General features: G+C 51.9%; 2 protein-coding genes across 6 annotated transcripts in view; both read right to left on the bottom strand.

The window, feature by feature from the left end:
* Positions 1 to 6,922: 6,922 nt before the first annotated feature.
* Positions 6,923 to 12,369, bottom strand: RHO (rhodopsin). Its single transcript, XM_049862842.1, has 5 exons — positions 12,009 to 12,369; positions 9,698 to 9,866; positions 8,219 to 8,384; positions 7,850 to 8,089; positions 6,923 to 7,033 (listed from the first exon to the last, which is right to left on the bottom strand). Exons 1-5 carry the CDS (start codon positions 12,367 to 12,369, stop codon positions 6,923 to 6,925), a joined length of 1,047 nt encoding a protein of 348 aa, XP_049718799.1.
* A 7,523-nt stretch (positions 12,370 to 19,892) lies between these two features.
* The window catches only part of IFT122 (intraflagellar transport 122), a 69,566-nt gene continuing 68,940 nt past the window's right edge, over positions 19,893 to 20,518 (bottom strand). For all 5 annotated transcript variants that reach the window (XM_049862415.1, XM_049862417.1, XM_049862418.1 and 2 more), the window contains one exon: positions 19,893 to 20,304. In XM_049862415.1, the coding sequence (XP_049718372.1) occupies positions 20,215 to 20,304 (90 nt within the window). In that variant the 3' untranslated portion in view covers positions 19,893 to 20,214. The remainder of the gene's footprint in view (positions 20,305 to 20,518) is intronic.

Below are 20,518 nucleotides of genomic sequence, written 5' to 3'. Positions count from 1 at the left end.
CAGACACTGAGGCCCTCCAAACCCGCTGAGTGGGTGGCAGGCTGCCCCATGTTTGCTCCTGTTCCCAGGCCACTGCTGGCCTCATTTCCCAAAAACATAGCAGATGGAGATGGACCAGTGGGGTTTGCCGGGAGCAGACACACCCAGGCCAGGCAACAGCCTCTCCCAAGGCCAGCCAGCTCTCCGAGCCATAGCGCTTCTCCTGTTTTGTTTGGGTTTTTTAAGAAAGAAATCTTTAAGGGAGGAAAAAGCCATTTTTAAATAAAATTGTTTAGCAAAAGTCTTCATAAATAAGGACACTGTCCCTTGGGAAAATGGGCAAAGAATATAAATAGATAATTCACTAGAAAGACTGATAAACACAGGGAAGCATGCTGGACCTCCTTGGTGTTCAGGGAAATTCACATTGAAACAATGATGAGATACAATTTTTGCCATCGAATTGACAAAAATTGAAGACAGAGTGTTGGCAAGGATGCAGGGAGCCAGGCCCTCAAATCCCCGGTCAGGGTAATAAACTGGGGCAGCAGCCGGGTGTGGGACGTATTCCCTGGAGCCCAGCCACTCCATTTCTAGGACTCTTGTCCGCAGACACTCAGCTATGAGCAGAGAGATGCCTGCAACAAGGTCTGTCGCTGCGTTATTTGGAAAAGAAAAAAAAAAAAGAATTAACCTCCAAGCAAATCTCTGGGGGCTCTTTCTGCAGACTAGTATGCAGCCACTTAAAATAATGGGATGGATTAAAACAAGGATGAGTTTTTATTGACACCCAGCAGAATGACAAGTATTTACATGTCTATCAGTACTGAGTGTCAGGGATGTGAGAAATAAGAAAGAAGCCCTCGGACACACCGGTGGCAGGGGAAGATGGTAGCCATTCTAGGAAGCAATTTGTCAACATCTAAGGCGGCCAAGGATGCAGTCACCTACATCCCACCCACCCACAGCATAAACCTGGGAGAGACTCCTATGCTGATGTGCAAGGAGGGGCACTGCAGTATTGATCATACAGCAGAAACTTGAAACAATCTTGATGCTCATCAAGAGGGAAGTGGATCAACAGACTGTGGGCTGTGTACACAGTGGAATATTATACAGCAGTGAAAATGAGTGAATCTGGATGTATATGTACGTGCAGAGTGTGCTTCCATTTTTGAGAAGACAATGCTGTGTTTGTGTGTGTGTGTGTGTGTGTGCATGTGTGCATGCGTGTGTGAAGGCTGAAAATATAGCAGTGATTACCTCTGAGGAGGGCATGGGGTTTGGAGGGGATGAGTTTAAAAAAGACTTGCACTTTTCTCTATGTAGTCCTGTACTGTCGGAATTTTTCCAGAGGGTTCTCTATCCCCAGAGGTTTAGATTGTTGGAGGCTGTGGCCATCAAAGTGTTCAAAAGTGAAATTTTATCTCACTCCCCTGCTTAGCACCCTTCATGGCTTCCCACTGCCCTAGGGTGAAAGTTTGAACTCATCAGCTTGGCTTACAGAGCCCCACAATTCAGCCACTGTGGCTCTTAGAATAGGCTATGCTGGTCTCTGGGCTTTGCTCTTGGTGTTTCCTCTATGCGCATGATCAATGCAAAAATGGCACCAATTTTCGCACCTCCCTCTAGCCACACCCATTTGCAGTGTGGCTTTGCAGCTCCTCTCACACTCCTTAAATCTCGGCTGGCCTTGTGAATTGCTTTAACCAATAGAAAATGGCAGAGGAGATGTTAAGCCATTTCCTAGCTTTGCAAATAAGCCCTGGCTAGCCTGCCGGATACTGAGAGACCCATTGCCCAGTGACCCCTGCTGTCCAGCCAACAGCCATTCAACCAGCCAACCTGCCAGCAGACCAGAGAGCTTGAACAATCCCAACCTGTACCCAGCTGAGTCAGAGTCATGAGCAGCACATACATGGTTTGTTGTTTTAAGACATGAAGTTCCGGGATTGTTTGTCACACACAGTCTAAACTAATGGATACATTCTGCCTAGAAGCCTTTCTTTACCTTCTCTGGACTGTTTCTCGCTTATCCTTTAGGACTCAGCATAGACATCACTTCCTTAGAAAAGCCTTCCCTGACCTCTGGAAGGTTAGGGGCTCCTCCTCTGGGTGCCTCCAGGCCCCTGGACTTGCTCCCGGGAACCCTCCAGCACTCTGAATTACAACTCTGTCTTAGCTGTCTCCTGCACTAGGTCCTGAGCTCTGGGAGGGCAGGGCTGTGCCTGTTTTATTCCGGGTGGTGTCCTTGGTGCCCAGCACAGAGCCCAGCACACACAGGTGCTCCACACACATTGCTGTGATGTATAAAAGTCCCCATGCCAGGGCCCAGCCTGGCTGAATAGAGGGAGGCCTGAAAACATCTGCTGGAACGATGCTAGCGCAGGAAATGAACACGAAGCAAAGAGGCAAATGGAAGTTGGCGCAAATTGGGGCAGCAATTTTGATCACATTTGTGGGACATTTCCAAGAATCAAGAAATAGAGAAACAGCAATACAAATATTCCCACGAGCTTCATCTGAAAGCCTGCTCCTGGGCTGTGCCAGCATAGAGTTTTGCCTTCAGAGGGAAGAAGTTCTAAAATGCACTGCGTGATCTAAAAATTCTTTAAGAGGATTGCCTTTTCACAGGGAAGTTATAATTGTGAGGATCAGATTGCTGGAGAGATGGCAGGCTGCTGGGTGTACCTACATGAATTTTTTACTGAGGACAGGTATGGAATCTAAGTTCTGCTGAAAACTTTTTTACAGTCTTAGAACTTTGAATGGGGGTCCTTCGATGTGTGGAAATTCCCAGTAGTTGTGAAGCTTACAGTTGTGGGTTTTTGGAAGCAAATATTAGGGGTCTCTTTCGTCTAACTCTAGCCCTTGTAACAATGGGACATTTGAAACTTTTTTATCCTGGCTTTAGGTCAATAAATGTGTAAAGGGCAAGGTAGAAATAGTAATAACTGCCATTGTTCAATGTCCATGTAAATATTTTATATTCACTATTTTATTTAAACATGAAGAGGCTAAAATTCAGAGACAGCCTACACTTAGATCTTCCTGAATTCAGACCCTGGGAGCCCCCTATGTTAGCTAAGGTATGGGCTATAACAAAGACTTCAAAATTACAGTCGGAGCTCAGGCTGCTAACCAAAAGGTCAGCAGTTCGAGTCCACCAGCTGGTTCTTGGAAACCCTGTGGGACAGTTCTATTCTTCCTATAGGGTTGCTATGAGTCGTAATCAACTCCATGGCAACAGGTTTGGTTTTTTTGGTTTTTTTTGTTTGTTTTTTTAACCGTGAAACCATTATCTCATAAAACTATTCAAGTATAAGGTGTCCAGGGCTGGTAAGGCAGCACTGGAAACCCAGGCTCCTTCTATCCTGATGCTCTACCATTCTCCACAAATTCTATCTCATGATCCAATAGGGCTGCTGCAGCTCTGGACATCATGACTACATTCCAGCTAGTAGGAAGGAAAGAAGAGAGGAAGTGGAGGGCATCTCCATTCTTTGAAATGTACAACCCAGAGACCAGGTTGATTACATTCGGTGGCCAGACCTTAATCTCATGCCACCCTATGTGCAAGGAAAGCTGGGAGTTGCAGTCTTGTGCCAGGTGGCTAAGTGCTCAGCTAGAACTTGGGGTGATATTCCTGAAGGGAGAAAGAGGAATGTATATTGGGGGCAGTTAGCACTCTCTTCCTCCCTAGCCTGAGAACCCCCCTACTAGATTAATCTCCTTATATGTCTATCTGCTACCAGATCAGGGGCTGCCTCCTTTGAACTCAGTTTGCATCTCTGGGATGGTAACTCACATTTATTGGACACCCACTGTGTGCATCCTTTATATCAATAATCTCATTAATCCCTTTAGAGAATTTTACCCATTGGCATGATTCTCCCCTGTACAGCTGAGAGACTAGAGAGGTTCAGGGACTTGCCTCAAGGTCATATTGCTCTCAGGAGTGCACGGGTCTCCTACTGGGGGACAGGCTGCAATCACTGGCCAGCAACATAGAATCTGGTGCCTGCTGACTTGGGGGCTCACTTGCTCTGCTCCCAGAGGCAGGATCAGTGGGGAGAGGGCCCTGTGACCCTGAGACTGGCCAGGTCACAGCAAAGACCTGATCCTTCAGGGTGGCTTCCTTCAGTTTAGTTGAGTGGAGCGACAAGTGTATACAGCAGGCACTTAATAAACCTGTTGAGAGCCTGGAGAGGAGGCAGTGCCACCCTCTCGCCAGCTTTAAGCCAGCAGCACGTCCCTTTATATATTGCAGGTATCCAATCAGTGGCTGTAAAATAATTGTAAATTAAAGAGGTAGAGAGGCTTTCTTTTCTAAAAATGTTCTGGGTTTAGAGTAGAATTTTTCCCCTGATGTGAGGCTAAGGTCTCTATGAGTTGGAATCGACTACACAGCAGCAGGTTGGGTTTTTGTTTGTTTGTTTGTTTTTCTGGAGGCTAAGGTGGGGCAAGGGAGTGCTGGGATTGGGCTGCCTGCAAGGCAGGGCAGCTGACATGCCACTGTCCTTCCCTTCATCCTCTGGGCCATTGTTGGTTCTACCCACCTGCCTCCTAGCTCCCTCTGGTCATGACACCCCTGGATTTCCTTTGGGAACCTACCTCTTCCCACCCTCAGACCATTTGGTTTCAGATGAGCTGACTATCTGGGCTGGCTTGGCCAATTAGAGGATGAATCCCCATACCAGCCATGGTGATAGGCTTAGGCGAGAGCATGTGACCCAGGCCTGGCCAATGAGAATCCTACCTGAGACCTTTTCTAGAAATAATAGGAAAGAGAAGCCTCCTTTCTGCCAGCTGAAACTGCTGGTGGCACAGAGGAAAGTAGAGCCAGGAGATGGGGAGAGACAGACCCTGATAACATCATCTGCACTTCTCCAACTAGCAGTGCTTGAAGCCTTGGGCTCTTCGTTTATGTGCACCAAACTTCTCCCTTTTGTTTCAGCCTGAATGAGTGAATTTCCTGTCACAACCAAAGGAATCCTGACTGACATCACCTGGTGAGACAGAGCAATGAAGTGCAACAATTGAGACCCCAGGTGTCCCCTGGCCCAGCCCCACCACAGCACTGGGATCTTCTACCTCCGGCCCCTCCACCCTTGCCCACCTTGGAAGATAGGGGTGACTCTTGAGATTTATTCCTCCATCCTGTTCGCCTTGCAGGTGAGGCCCTGGGTTGGGCATTGCCAAAATATCCTTCCATCTGCTGCTGCTTAAAGCCCACAGTCTCATTGAATCCACTCAAGGTCAGTTTTAAGATTCCCTTTTGAAGATAAGGGAGCTCAGAAAAGTGGAAATAAAAACTTGCTTGCAGTTTCACAGGTCACCTGAGCTGGGGTGACTCCAAAGCTGGGGCTTTCCCCATTCCTGGGACTGCTTCCTCCAACCCCGTACCCCATTCCGCCACTCTCCCCAGGAACTCTGGACTGCTTTGCTCTGCTGGCTGCCCAGCCCAGGCATCCCAGGGCCAGGGCTCAGGTGGAAGCAGCCCAGTTTCAATTCATCCTGCACATAAGATGCTTAAGAGCCACAAGAACCACTAGACATTAACGCAAAGTATAGGAGCTGAGCTTTTAATGTCCCAGTTTGCCTTTTTCTCCGGGCAGAGCTGGGAAGAGCTAGAGCTTCTGGCTTTGGTAATGGAAGGCGAGACACGGAAGCGGCTTGCTTCTGACTCCCTGGGCCTAGAAGCCAGGACTCTCCAGAATGGAGAATAGACTATTAGCTGCTGAAACAGGGGCTTGTCTACCATGGGAGCTGTAATCTGAAACTGAACACCCCAGGGATGGTGGGCCCAGCCAAATTTCCCACTGTTTGTTTCTAAGCTCTGTGTGACGAGAGTGACATCGGGGACTCAGCTCGTCATTGAATGTGGGCGGATGGGCATGGCTGCTAGAAGCTCTGTACAGAACCCAGAGATGCTGTGTCCTGGGAGCTAGGGCAGAAGGACCAGGTGTTTCTCAGAAGCCGAGAGAGAGGCCCGGCAAACGGAGACACTGGGCCTGGACCTTGGCCCCAGACTCCAGGCCCTGATGCTGTTTTTACAGGTTTGTTGACTGCATTCCTTTGACTGGCCCTCCCTGCAGCCGGACCAGTTCTGGTATGGCCTTGAACACCTAGCTACTTTTTAAAAACGTGCTGAGGCTGCGTGAAACCCCATTGTCTGGATGGTCAATCTCAAAATGATCACTATCAAGAGGAGATAATCACAGTAGTTAATTAATCATATTAATAGGTATTATTCATGACCTTAACTACAGTCTGTACAGCTCTTTATCATTTACAAAGTGCTTACACACATGCGTGCACATGTGCACGCACACACACACACACACAATCTCATCTGATCTTCACAGCAGCCCTAGGTAGGAGGCAGGTCCAGGATTGGGATTTCTGTTCTATGGGGCAAGAAAGGGAGGCTCCGGAGGGAAAGCAACTGCCCAAGGTCACATAACCAAAAGTATGAGCTGCTGTTGCTAAGATGCTTTTGAGAGGACAGGTAGATTTTTCCCAGCCATTCGTTCCTCCATTCTTTCCTCCATCCATTCCTTCCTTCATCCATCAAGCTTTTATTAAGCACCTACTATGTGCCCCTCTCTGTGCTAGACACTTATCCCTAAGCAGGGACACTTTCCAGAGAGCAAGAGTCCTTGTGTTCCTGAGAGATGAGGAGGGAGGAGGCAGACAGGTCCCATCAGCCCCTGGGAACTCCAGATTGGGGTCTCGGTGTGGTCCCTCCTCAGGCTGACCCCACCGAGGGGGCAGCTTCATTTTTCTCTCGTTAGTTCATGATTTTTATTTTTCTTCTTTTAAATCAGGGAACCTGTGTGGCCTGGTTCCGACAGGCACCCTGCTGGTGGGGCGGCTATGGCTTGGGGCAGGTGCGGGGGGTATGACTCTCCTCTAGCCGGTGCAGAGCCTTCGGTAGGGCTTAGGCCGGGGCCACCTGGCTGGTCTCCGTCTTGGAGGCGGTGGTGGAGCCCTCTTCCTCACCGAATGGGTTCTTGCCGCAGCAGATGGTGGTGAGCATGCAGTTCCGGAACTGGAAGGCAAGGAGTGTGGGTCAGAATCAGGGTCTCCCAGCGTGGGGCCCTGGCAACCTGGTGAGGGTAGAGATTTGCCTCTCACTCCTTCCCTGCTTCTGTCCTTCAAGACCTCCTCTCCCCTCGAACCTGGATCTCTGGAGGGAACTTAGCATAAATTATCTCCACTCTGAGATGCCAAAGACCAAACCCAAGGGGGCTTTGACACCGACAGAGTGAGAAACTATTGTGCCGGCAGCTTCCTGTGAATTATCTTTCTGTGGATGAAGCAACTGAAGTGACTTCTCCCAGGTCACACAGCTAGAAAATGGCAGAGCTGGGCTTTGAACCCATGCCTGACTCCAGACACTGTTTTTCCCTCCGGATCATAGATTCAACAGAGAAAACTCAGGTCTTTGTTATAGGGATGTTTTAACCTGTTCAGATCTTCTGGCCTCAGAATAAGACTTTTTAGCTTCTTGTTCAGCTTCATGGAAACTGGCACTGTTCAATTCCCGGTCTTGGGACTTGGACCATTTGACTGTAAAGCGAGCCTCCCAAACCATTTGAACCAATGCTTCTCAAGCCCTAATGAACATCAGAATCCTTGGGAGGGCTTGTTAGAAATGCAGATTCCTGGGCCCACCCCCAGAGGTTCTGATACAGTAGATCTGGGTGGGGCCCAGGAATCTGCCTTTCACACGGGCTCCCAGATGAGGCTACCTACCCATGATGCACTCTGCCCTGATGAAGACTGACTCCCCTGCGGGCACTGCACAGAAAGGAAGACTGAGGCCCCACTGAGGATGTGACCCTCCCCACCCAGCCCACAACACCTGCTTATTCATCATAATGTAGATGACGGGGTTGTAGATGGCAGAGCTCTTGGCAAAGAACGCTGGGAGGGTCATGAGGATGGGCCCGAAGTCAGAGCCCTGGTGGGTGAATATATAGAAGGCCACGCTAGCATAGGGCACCCAGCAGATCAGGAACGCGATGACCATGATGATGACCATGCGGGTGACCTCCTTCTCCGCCTTCTGGGTGGTGGCTGACTCCTGTTGCTGGGCAGCCGCCTGCATGGGGAGAGGCCTGGTGTCCAGACTGGTTCTAGGACAGGGGCAGGCATCCCACTCAACATGCCTGTTCCCAGGGCCTAGCACAGCCAGGCACTGAGCAGAGGGACAGAGCTGGGGCCCACATACCTCCTTGACCGTGAAGACCAGCTGCCCGTAGCAGAAGAAGATGATGGTCATAGGGATGGTGAAGTGGACCACAAACATGTAGATGACGAAGGACTCATTATTGACCTCGGGCTTGAGCGTGTAGTAGTCGATCCCACATGAGCACTGCATGCCTTCAGGGATATACCTGGGGCCAGGAAAAGGGGGCCCCAATTGTGAGAGTCTTTGGGAGCAGGCCCCAGAGGCCAGAATCCTGGCTCTGCAACATACTTGTTGTGGGGCCATGAGCCAGCCTCTGCCCTTCTCTGGGCCTCACTTTACTCCTCTGTAAAATGGGGAAAATAAAATACCTATTAGGCTGGGTGATTGTGAATTTGAATCAACCGAGGCCAGGGAGTCCCATGTACCTTGTGAAAAACAATGTAGTTTCACTGTACTTGGCAGCTGTGGGACTAAGACAGACTGCTAGCCTCTGGCCCAGTCCTGCTCCCAGGACTGCCTGGCCCCACATTTCTCTTTGCATTGCTGCCTGCCCACTGTCCCATGTTCCGTTTCTTCCCCAGGTCAACTGTCTCCTAGTGCCTGGAGGGTGGGGACTCGGACTTCACAGGGCAAAGTTGTGGCAGAAGGAAAATGCCCACAAGCTCTGTATTTGAGGCAGTTTGTACAACCTGGGCTCTCACTAGCAATAGAGTAAGAGTCTTTTCTAGGCCAAAGATGGGCACGCAGAGTAGAGAGGGGATTTTTGTGCAGCTTCTGGAAACAGAAGCTCCTGGGGCAGGCAGTGAGGGTGTTTCAGAGGTTTCTGAGGACAGAGAAATTGTATGTGGAATGCCCATTGGAGAATGTAATGGCCAGATTGGAGAAGATGGGGGAGAGGTTGGGAGGTGGGGATGGGCTCAGAGTGGGCAAGATGAGAAACTGACCCGGGAAGATTAGAGAGGATGAAAGGGAGGAGAGAGTGGGATTTTCCTGGAGCAGAGGGACCATGAAGCCTTGGAAGCTCTGTCTTCTTTGGCCACAGTCCTTACAGTCCCTAGTCTGGGTACCCTAACACCATCCCCACCACCTCTCAGCTCAGCCCCCATCTGGAGACCATGGCCTGAGGCCAGACTAGACCAGTTTCTAGTGGCCAAAGTCACTGCCTACACTCGGAAGGTTGGGCCTCTCCCATGCTGAGGCCCAAGGTCAGGGCTGCCCGTGGAGCACTGGGCCAAAGAGGATTGTAATTGGCCATGGCTTAGTTGAGGATTAGGGGCAAAGCCAAGGTGAAGGTTTGGTGAGGCTTAGATTCTCCTTGACAAGGGGGCTCAGAGGCTAGGACCAGTCTCCATGGTAACATCAGGGTCTGTTCCTCTTCCCCTATCCTAAGCCTTACACTATGAGAGTTGCCAGGGTGGGCATTTGGGGTAGGGGGCCTAAGAGCTCGGTCCCTGGAATCAGACAGCCCTGGGTTTGAATCCTGGCTGGAGGCCCTTCCCTCCTACCCAGCCCCATTACCTGGACCAGCCAACGAGGGGTGGCGCAGCACAGGCCAGAGCCATGACCCAGGTGAAGGCGACACCCATGATGGCGTGGTTCTCCCCGAAGCGGAAGTTGCTCATGGGCTTACACACCACCACATACCGCTCGATGGCCAGGACCACCAAGGACCACAGGGCGATTTCACCTGCAAGGCAGTCAGCAGTCAGTCAGCACGGCCCCTGCCTGGACCCCACCTGGCTGTCTGAGGAGGGGGCACTGCTACTTACAGGGGAGGGCAGAGGGAAGCCCTCCTGGAGTGGGCGTTTGAGCACAGGATAAGAAGGGCTATGAGACGGGGAGGGGAGGCCATGAGGGTCAGGCAGTATCCCAAGAGGGGTGAGCAGATAGTCCTAGTTTAGTTCGGTTAAGCACTGGGGCCACAAGGGGCACTGAAGCCAGACTATGGTTCACAGTTGTAGGAAGTTTTTAGAGAAGGACATGTCCTTCCTGGGCAATAGGCTGAGTGCCTTGGTGGAAGGAAGGGTAGCGGTAGAGGGAACCTGGAGCTGAAAGTTCTCCCTCCCTCTGGGCTAGTCTCCCCTCTCCCAGAGAAGTGGAAGCACCCAGGCCCCGGGAATCCTCTGTTAGGGGCCAGGAAGGATTGGGTGACACTCTGTCCTGAGGAAGCGAAAGGTAATAATGATGGAATCCAGAAGCCTGCCCTTCACCTCAGCCCTGAAGCTCAGTAGGTAGTGGGGCTGCATAACTTATCAACCAAACCGGGACATTTCCAAGAGTGCAAGGGGACACCACTAATAATGATTCCAGGACAACAGTTACAAACTGAACTGACCCTGGAGACAAGTGTCCACCTCTTTGGGGAACTTCTGTTCCACTCCCACCTTCAGGACTGAGCCTGAGTGAAATGGGACCATTGAAGGAAGCGAGCACCCAATGATGACCAGAGTCCTTGAGAATAGGACTGGGAAGCATCCTGGACGTGTGAGGGAGGGAAGGCCAGGAAGAGCAGGCCGCCCTGGCTTGGAATAACCTGACTCTTGCCTCTCCTTCTTGTTATGTGTCCCAGGAGACGTTCCTGGATCTGAGCCAGAAGACCCAGGCTCTGGGCTTGCCCTGTTACTTCCCTAAATGAGTCTCTTCCCTCTCCATGCCTCAGGGATCCATTATCCCTGTGGCACCCCCATCAGTTTTCTAGTCAAGTGAAAGGTAATGTCTGAAAGCACTTTTTAAAGCTACAGATTGCCACAGGTCTAATGCCTCCCTGTGAAAGGGGTGGTGTCCCTGGGTGGCGCAAACGGTTAAGCACTGAACTGCTAACTGGAATGATGATGGTTCAAACTCACCCAAAGGTACCTTGGAAGTAAGGCCTGCAATCTGCTTCCAAAAGGTCACAGTCCTGAAAACCCTAAGAAGTGCAGTTCTGCTCTGCACACTTGGGGTCATAATGAGTCGGAATCGACTCAACAGCAACTAACAACAGCAACAGTGAAAGTGTTTCTTCAGAAGGTGATAAGCTCCCCAACACAAAAAGCATTCAAGCACAGCAGAGAGGCTGGAGGGGCACTCAGGTATCAGGTGGTCCTGGAAGGATTGGTCCTACCACCCAGCACAGAGGGGGTGCTCAGAAGAAACTCAATGACTAGAGGAGGGAGAGTTGGCTTCCTGCCCTGGGCTGGAAGCCTCTGGAGGGTAAGACTTGTCCAGTTCTATCCCCAGTGGCCACCATGGGTCCACCCAGTGCAGCTGTTCCCAGGGCAACAGAGGCTTGGAGTGCAGAGCCTAGCCTGAAGAACCACAGAGATGGAACTTAGCTCTGCCCCCAGCACTCTGGGACCTCCAGCACTGGCTTCCTCTGAATCTTAGTTTCCTTGCTACAAAATGGGACAATAGACCCACTTCCAATGAGATAAAGAACGTTTAGCGGCTGCCCTCAACAAAAGGCACCTATCTTATCATTACTGACAATGTTTGTTGATTGAATGAACCAGGGCCTTGAATGATGCTGGAGTCCCTGGGTGGTGCAAACTGTTTAAGACCCTCGGCTGCTAACCAAAAGGTTGGCAGTCCAAGTCCACCGAGAAGTGACTCAGAAGAAGGCCTGGAGATCTACTTCCAAAAAATCAACCATAGCAAACCCTATGGAACACAGTTCTACTCTGACACTCAAGGGGCTGCCATGAGTTAGAGTCAACTCAACAACAACTGGTACAGGTACTGGATGATGCTGATGAGTCCAGTGAGAAGAAGGCCCCTCAGCCTCCATCCCTAGGTCTGTAGCTATCCCCAGCCCCTTGCAGCCCTCCGCCCACCTGCCCTTAGCCCCTACCGCCCAGGGTGGCAAAGAAGCCCTCCAGGTTGCATCCAGTGGACCCGAAGACGAAGTATCCATGCAGAGAGGTATAGAGGGTGGTGGTGAAGCCGCCAAAGACCATGAAATGGTTGGCTACGGCCAGGTTGAGCAGGATGTAGTTGAGTGGTGTGCGCAGCTTCTTATGCTGCACGGTCACGTAGAGCGTGAGGAAGTTGATGGGGAAGCCAAGCACGATAAGCAGGAACATGTAGGCGGCCAGCATGGAGAACTGCCATGGCTCTGCTAGGTAGTACTGCGGGTACTCGAAGGGGCTGCGTACCACACCCGTCTTGTTGGAGAAGGGCACGTAGAAATTCGGGCCTTCTGTCCCATTCATGGCTGCGGCCTCAAGGCTGCCCACGCGCTACAACCTGAAGATGCTGCCCAAGCTGGGATCAGTCACCAGGACACCAGCAAATGACTCTGGGCTCAGACACTCCCCCCCCCAAGCCCTTATAAAGTGACCTCCCCTCCCTAAGCTCTGGGCTGAATCAGCACCTGGGAGATTGGGGGCGTTATTAATCATACTAATCACCACTTGCAACTGGGACCTAATTGGCTTCCAAGAGGGGCCAAGGTGACACCAGATGGAGCCTGGGGTCAGTGAGGGCAGGTGCTCAGGGCCCTGGGAACAGGAAGTCGCCCCTCCTCCATCTCTGCCCATCTCACTCTGGTGGCTCAGCCTGGGGCTGGGGCCTACCTACTCCATGTCCATTGCCCTTTAAATCCAGGTCTTTTTTGATGGCACCATGAGCTCCCACGGGCAGGGGGAGGGGAGGCTGTCTTCCTTTATCCTCTACCACGCACCTATTCCTTCTCTATCTAGACTGCTCCAAGGCTCACCTATTCCCTGACACAACACTCGCTCATCTCAGATTATGAGCTTTGTGGGGCTAAGTGCATCCTGCCAGCTTCGGCACTCCTAGTGTCAAACTTCCAGCACAGCAGGGCCTTGGCGCTCACTCAAGAAATGTTGGTTAAATTGAGTTGGAATCTACTCACTCATCGTTCATTAAGCATCTATGTTCTGGCCTCTGGGGACACAGAGACTGAGAATAAATGGCCCTGCCAGGAGGAGTTTCTGGGCTGGGGAGGACTGAGATGTGGGAAGGAAGAGATCCCCACCCAATAAGGGGTATGCATGAGGCCATGAAGAGGGAAGGTCATCAGGAAGGCTGTGTTTGGGTCTTTGGGGTGGGGATGGGGGAAACAGCACTGGTGAAGCAAAGGGCTGAGCACAGAGCAGATGCTTGAGGCTCCAGGCTCGAGGTCTGGGGAAAGAGGCCCCACACAGCTGAGGGGCAGGAGAAGGGCTGGGGCCAGCTCTGATGGGCATTGAATGCCAACGCTGGAGCTTGGCTTTGCCCAGAGAGCAATGGGGAGTGGCCTGAGCAGAACTGGGGGCAGAAAGGTGGCTCAAAGGCCCAGCAGAAATGGATTGGAGGGAGTAAGTATGAAGGAGGGGGCCAGGAGGGGTGACCAGAGCAGGGACCTTGTAGGCAGGAGGGGTCTATGTGGCAGGTGCGGGGGGGGCACCAGGTCACTGCCGTGAGTGGGGCAGACTCGGCCCTGCCCTTCTGCAGGTTCCAGTCCGAAGGCAGGAGAACCCAGGAGATGTGAAGCAGACAGGATACTGTCTGGGGTCATCTGTCGGTGTTTGCTACCAGGTGGGCTGGGAGAGTGGGCCCAGGATGCTGCCTGACAAGAGCCCCCGAAGGCTGGTCTCAGGGCAGCGGGACACACAGTGGGGAGGAAAGCGCCAGGGGAAGGTGGTCTGCGTGCAAATGTCACTGGGTACTGGCAGGTGCAGTCTCTCCAAGCACACAAGTGATGCGAGGACGACCCAGCTAAGGGTGAGCAAGGGTCCACGAGGTGACGAATGAGGGCACTGGATGGGCCTCATGCAGTGCTCTGGACCATTGCTCATTCTACAGATGTTTATCAAGCACCTACTGTGTTCCAAGACAAGGTTCTAGGTTCTGGGAGACCCAGTGGTGAGACAGAGCCCCTGGCCCCAAACAGGCAATGAAATAAATAACAATGGAACCGCCAAACCCGTTGTCGTCAAGTTGATTCCAACACATAGCAACCCTGTAGGACAGGGTAGAACTACCCATAGAGTTTCTAAGGAGCGCCTGGTAAATTCAAAGCGCCAACCTTTTAGTTAGCAGCTGAGCTCTTAACCACTGAGACACCATGGCTCCACAACAAGTGTTACCTGAAGAAAATAAAACAGAAACCTGTGATGACTCATCCCATTCCTAACACCTATAATTTATAGTAAGCAGCCAGGGAAGCCTCTTGGAAGGCCAGGGAAGCCTCTTGGAAGGTGAAGCTTGAGCTGAGAACAGAACGATGGAATGGGACCAACCATACCAAAATCGGGGGGCAGGTGGGTTCCTGGCAGGGGAAACAGTACTTTAAAAGACTCTGAGACAGGAACAGAAGGTCACCAGGGTCAATGTCCCTGTCTCTAGGACTTCCCTCCTGTTATGAATTGAATTGTGTCCCCCCAAAATGTACGTTGTGTGTCCTAACCTCTATGCCTGTGGTTATAATCTCATTTGGGAATGGGTTGTCTTTGTCACGTTAATGAGGCAGGATTAGTGTAGGGTGTGTCTTGAGTCAATCTCTTTTGAGATATAAAAGAGATTAAATGAGTGAGTGAAGGAAGATGAGATGGGGGAAGAGAGATGCCATGAAGGTCCATGCCTTCAAGGAATAGAAGCTAAAGAGACATGGACCTTCCTTCAGAGCCAACAGAGAGAAAAAGCCTTCCCCTAGAGACAGTGCCCTGAATTTGAACTTCTAGCCTCCTAAACTGTGAGGAAATAAATTTCTGTTTGTTAAAGCCACACACTTGTGGTGTTTCTGTTATAACAGCACTGGATAACTAAATTGTTAGATGCCGTTGAGTCAGTTCCAACTCATAGCAACTCTGTGTTAGAACAGAACAAAATGCCGCCCAGTCCTGCACTATCCTCACAATCATTGCTATGTTTGAGCCCGTTGTTGCAGCCACTGTGTCAATCCATCTCATTGAGAGTCTTCCTCTTCTTCGAAGATAAGTAAGACACCTCCCTTACACTTTCTCTCGTCTAGTCTTTCTTCCCAATCTGGGGTTCCTGGATCATGTCTGCTCAGAAAAGTGCCTCCCACACTCCAGCCCACCTGGGAATCATGATAACTCCCATGTTCCAGCCCTGTTGGTGTCTAAGGCTTTTCCCATAGGTGGGGCTGATGGACAGTGTGTTCATGAAGTGGAGTTGAGAGGGAGGGGTAGTGCTGACCTCTCGAAGTTTAAGGCGCTTGGCTGGTGATTAAGCCCAATGCGAATGAGGTCAAGGTGGAGGGTTTGATTCCCACAGACCCTGCCAGAGACGGAGCACTGATCTCCTGGGCCAAGAGCGGCCCACACCCAGCCCCACCCTGGCGGGCCAAGCCCAGACCCTTACACCTGCTCTCCTTTACCTCCACATTCTCCTGTCTCCTTTCTAATGCTTAGGACTATTTGGAAGCATTTTATTTATATTCTGTTCATGTGCTTTTTGTTCCTCTCCCAGAGGATCCCTAGACTCCTAGCATATAGCAGGAACATCGTGAATATTTGTCCTTCCACTAGAAAGAGCTGGGATTTCTGTCTGATGTGTTCACCAAGCCTGACACATAGTAGGTGTTTTGTAAGTATTTGTTGAGTGAGTGAATGAGTGAATGAATGGGTGTGTCTAGGTGATCTGGGTAAACACTCTCCTTTTCATAGCCTCAGTCTGTAGGAGACTTTGCTCATCCCTCCCTCAGGCTGTGGGAGGAATCAAAGGCCATTTCTGGGGAGACGGTGCTCTGTATTCTGTAAAGCAAGATCAAAAAAAATTTTTTTAAACAAAAAAGCTCTTTGTTAAGCAGGTTCGCAGAGAAAGGTGGCGGAGTCGCTATCGTCAGTATGTCACCTACTCTACCTCCCGGTCCCATTTTGCAGACAGAGAGACTGAGGTCCAGAGTCTGGCCGTGAGCTGCCCACATTCTGCAACAGATGGTGCACCCTGCTTCTCAGTGGCTTCATGGGGTGCCCCAGACCGGCCCTGATGACCCTATGGGAGACACAGGGTGTAAATGACTAGGACAGAGTTTAGCTGGGGTGGTGGGAAAAGCCGTAGGCTGTCAGGCAGGCCTGGGTGATGCAGCCATTACCCTGACTGGTGGGTCGTCTGAGACTCAATGCCCCGCTTGCCTTCTCTGGGCCTCAGTTTGCTCAGACTAGGACACCTCTGAGAATTCACACCTACAAGAAACCTAACCTGCTTTGCTGCTTCACCCCCAAGGCCCACTAGGGACCTTCAGACCCTGCTGCACAGCCCTCGCTGGGCATGCCCTTTTGAACACGACTTATGCTTATACCTAGACTGGGGCTCAGAGACAGACACAGGCCCTGTGTTAGACAGCCTGGGCTCAGCCAGCTCCTCCCTTCCCTGTGCCTCAGTTTCCTACTCTGTAAAACGGGAATCATAGCAGTGCCTACCTCACAGAGCTGTTGGGAGTGCTTAGTACCTGCTCAGTAGACATCGGTGATAGCGTTATTCTCTTACTGAATCTCGCTCAGGTATCAGCTCACAACGCTCATCCTTGGAGAGGCCTCCCCTGACCGCCCGACAAACCAGGCCCCAAACTTTCCTTTTCTACACAGTACTGACCACTGTCAGCAACAATCTTTTTTATTTGTCTCTTTATCACCTGCTCATCTCACTCTAGAATGCAGGGTTTACATCCCCAGTGCCCAGCCCAGAGTAAGTTCTCAATGAATATGTGTCTGAATGAATGAGCAAACCGTCCTGAGGCCTGTGAGGTGGGTCCTGTCCCCCTGACCACTGAGGAGATGGGGCTGAGAGGTTACAGCTCCTCAGCAGAGCTGGACTTGGAACCCAGGCCTGTGTAACCTCAGGTTTGAGCTCTTTCCACACCTAAGTTAGTCAGAGAGGGCTCCAGCTCCTTCATGGCTGAGCTTGAGCCCCTCGACCCTCTGGCAAGTCAGGCTAAGGATGAGCTGTGAGGTGCTCTGATAGGTGGGACTATGGGCCCAGGGTGCACTGTCTCTGAAGACAGACTCGGCCATCTTTTGGTGCCCCGAGCCCCAGCCCTGTGGGAGCCTTGGTGCAGGCTCTGACACTGCCCTCTGAGGATTAGGGGCTTAGCTGGGAGTGCACAAATAGCCCTTAAGCCTCAGCATGAAAGGCTGAAAGGGCTGCTCCGTCAGCAACGTGCCCTCCCTGGTCCTGTTCTCCCTCCTCCTCCGTCTTGCCTCCCCTGACAAGGCTGAGCCCTACCTGGCTGTCACCAAGGCTGAGACATGGGAAGACTCAGCTGGGAATGTCTAGGGGAAATAAAGGAAGGAGACAAACCGACTCGTCTCCTCTCTCCCTTTCTCCACCCTCTTTCCTTCTTCTCCAACATTTGCCAAATACCTTCTGCGCTCCAGGCCCTGGGCTGGGTGCTGGGGACACAGAAGAATCCAACACAATCCCTGCCCTCAAGGAGCTCCCAGTCTCAGGGGGCAGCAGGCAGGAGTGGAGATCTGCTTCCAGCTCCAGTGCTGAGGGAGCCCAGAGGAGCAAGAGGCAGACTAGGGAAGCTTGGGAAGGGCCAGCTGGTGTGGGAAGGGGGTGGCAGCAGATGAGGGTGGGGTGGTAGGGAAGGGCAGGCAGAACTAGGAGCCGGGTGCTAGCTGGCAGGAACAGGGGGAAGTTCAAGCTGCCACAGGGGGAAGTCTGCTTGTCCTTGCCCTTGGCACATGCAGCTTACACCTAGACTGGGGCTCAGAGACAGACACAGCACCAAGCTTGGGGCTCCTGGGCTGCAGTAGCCTTGCTGGAGATAGATGGGGAAACCGAGCCCCCACGGACACCAGCTGACTGGGGCAGGGGCAGGGCCAGAGCCAAGGTCCGCCTCGGGTCTGGCCTGTGCTCTTCCTGAGTCACCACATCTTAATCTTTCTCACTTCCTCCTCCCAAGACAGAGCTGGGCAGCCTCAGGCACAGCCCTCCTCTTGCTGGGCCTCCGTTTCCTCCTTACTTAAGTGAGCATCTTAGTAACCCTGGCTGTGCCTTCATCCTGAGAAACACGGGAGGGGTGGTCAAGGCCAGCAGCAACACACTTTTTCCACAGATGGGGAGCCTGAGGCACAGAGAGGTCAGTGGCTGGGAGGCACAGCATCAGAGCCGGCAGAAGGGCCCCGCCCAGGTCAGGACCCAGCTGGCAGTGGGACCTACAACCCTGTGCAAGGCTGGAGTGGGGTTTGAATCCATCTTGGTTCAGTGAATATTTGTTCATTGAAAGCAAAGTGGATGTCACTGAGCCTCAGTCTCCGCATCTGTGAGATGGGGGTGGGTGAGAACCTAGCCTTGAGGGACTGTTGGGGATTAAGTAGGATGGCGCATGGAAAGGGCTTGGTCCGGTGTCTGGCGCTCAGGAGGAGCTGTGGCGTTTTTCTTGTGTCGCAGACCTCAGAGCCCAGCTCCCTGTGGCAGCAGGACCTGTGGGGTTCCTCTCATTCCCTCAGCTGAGACGCCGCCTGCTGAGTCTCAGGCTGGGCCCCTCCCCCACCCCGACCATCTGATCTGTCATTGTGATTGACGCCTGTTGGGTGTCTGGGCTGTTTTTCCCTCTCCCCTCTTTTTCCAGCCATATGCAAATTATTTCAGTTCAAGCAACTCGCTAATGGAAATCCTAACACATTAATAAATGTTTAGCAAGATAGAGAGCATGCATGATGGTAAGTAATTAGACACTCAGCGAAGGAGTTCTGTTGGTACAACTGTCTGGCTCCCTTTATTTTCCTCCTTCATCTCCAGACAGAGATGCAGAGGGAGGTGGGGAAGAGGGGCTAGTCCAGCCGGGGCAGGGGTCCTGGGTTTGATTCTAGCCCTGGTCCTTTCCACTGCGGGGGTGGGTGGGGGGAGGTGGAACTTCACAAGCCATTTCCCCTCTCCAGACCTGTGGCTTCATCCCTACAATGGGGAGCTTATCTCGCCTGCCCACTTCATACATGTAGGGTGTCAACATTTAAACACAAGGAATGTTGTCAACATGGGCTCTTCCTCCTCCTGCCTATGTTCATCTGCTCTCAGAACCCTGTGTGAAGCCCACTATGGCTACCTGGGCAGGTGAGGTGGTGGCTGAAAAGAGCAGGGGCCCTGGGGATGGACACTCAGGGCCTGACCACTCAGGGCTTTGGGAGCACCCAGGCCCAGCCCAGTCCCCCTACCCCCTCATTGGCTGTAAAATGGAAAGAACACTCCTTCCTTCCAGGACTTGTGCGGGAAGTGAGACAGCATGTGAAACGAGGCTGGCACAGGAAAGGCCCCCAAGCAAGGTGTCTTCTCTCCCCCAGCTTCCGTCTGCCACCCACCCATTCTTCGAGCTGCCGAATTGGACACTGTTGAGTTCAAGAGAAGGCACCCTACTGGAATTTTAAAGGGAATCCATCTGCTTATGGAGCTGGAAGAAAAGTCTCAGGGTGGGGTGTGACCCTCTGTGGGCCAGGGGACAGGCCCTCCCTGCTGCCCACCTTCCCCAGCACCTCCAGGAGAGGCCCTCGGCCAGACCACCACCCATGCGCCTTCATTTCAACTTCTGCCATCTTTGGAGCCAGGTATCTTATTTTCTTGTTGAGATGGATCCCCGTTAAACCAAAATAAATAAACACGCACACAAAATTACCGATCCCCTACCCCTTCCCATATTGCCGTTTCGATTAGATTACATTTTAAGAGCACACAAATATAATGTTCCTTTCGGATCAAATTAGAAACAGGTGCACTTTTGCATAAGGAAATTAAGTTGCAGACAATATGAAGATTTGCTAAAATACAGACACTGATGAAAATAAGTAGCCCTTTTATTTGTAATTATTGAGGCAATCTGTTCGCCAAGTGTACATGTCAATGGTCTGACAGATCTGTGGACTCCAGCAGGCTGCCGCCAAAAACTCGAGCCGCTGTTTGGAAAGTAACAGATTTTTTTTCTTAGAAAATATATGTACGTTCTCTCCCCATCTCCTGGTGCTATTTACAAGGCACGGAATGCCATAAATAGGAATTCCGTGGTTACACAGGCCCCTCCCTGAAATGCAAGCTTCATCTGGCCCAAGGCACGTTCTGTTAACCCCTCCTTGTGGTGAAGCCGTGGGGCGTCAGGGGCTGGGGTCATCGATGCGCCGGCGGCAGTAGGGGCAGCAGGTGTGCTGCAACACCAGCAGCTCGTAGTCCTCCGAGTGGAACATCTGTGGAGATGAGACCACGGGCCTGAGCGTGGCTGGGCAGGCTTGGCAGTGAGTGGGTGACACCCGTGTCTGAGGACTCGGGGGAGGGAGAAGCGCAGGGTCTGAGGCCCTGTTTCCTCTGACTGAAGCTCAAAGGCACAAGGCACCCCCACCCGTAGTCCCCTGGAAGACAGCATCTGGTATGATTCTGCCTGGAAAGCACTGAGCAGGCAGG

The sequence above is a fragment of the Elephas maximus genome, chromosome 20, assembly GCF_024166365.1.
Source record: "Elephas maximus indicus isolate mEleMax1 chromosome 20, mEleMax1 primary haplotype, whole genome shotgun sequence".
Lineage (NCBI taxonomy): Eukaryota > Metazoa > Chordata > Mammalia > Proboscidea > Elephantidae > Elephas > Elephas maximus.
This window is presented reverse-complemented; position numbering and strand designations above follow the sequence as displayed.

What these genes read in the sequence shown, in the direction of transcription:
- RHO (XM_049862842.1), bottom strand. Translation starts at nt 12,369, where the DNA reads ATGAATGGGACAGAAGGCCCGAATTTCTACGTGCCCTTCTCCAACAAG. An exon ending in CCCCTCGTTGGCTGGTCCAG is followed by an intron (nt 8,385 to 9,697) that starts GTAATGGGGCTG and finishes TCCTGGCCCCAG; the next exon opens with GTATATCCCTGAAGGCATGC. An exon ending in ACATTATGATGAATAAGCAG is followed by an intron (nt 7,034 to 7,849) that starts GTGTTGTGGGCT and finishes CTTGCCTTCCAG; the next exon opens with TTCCGGAACTGCATGCTCAC.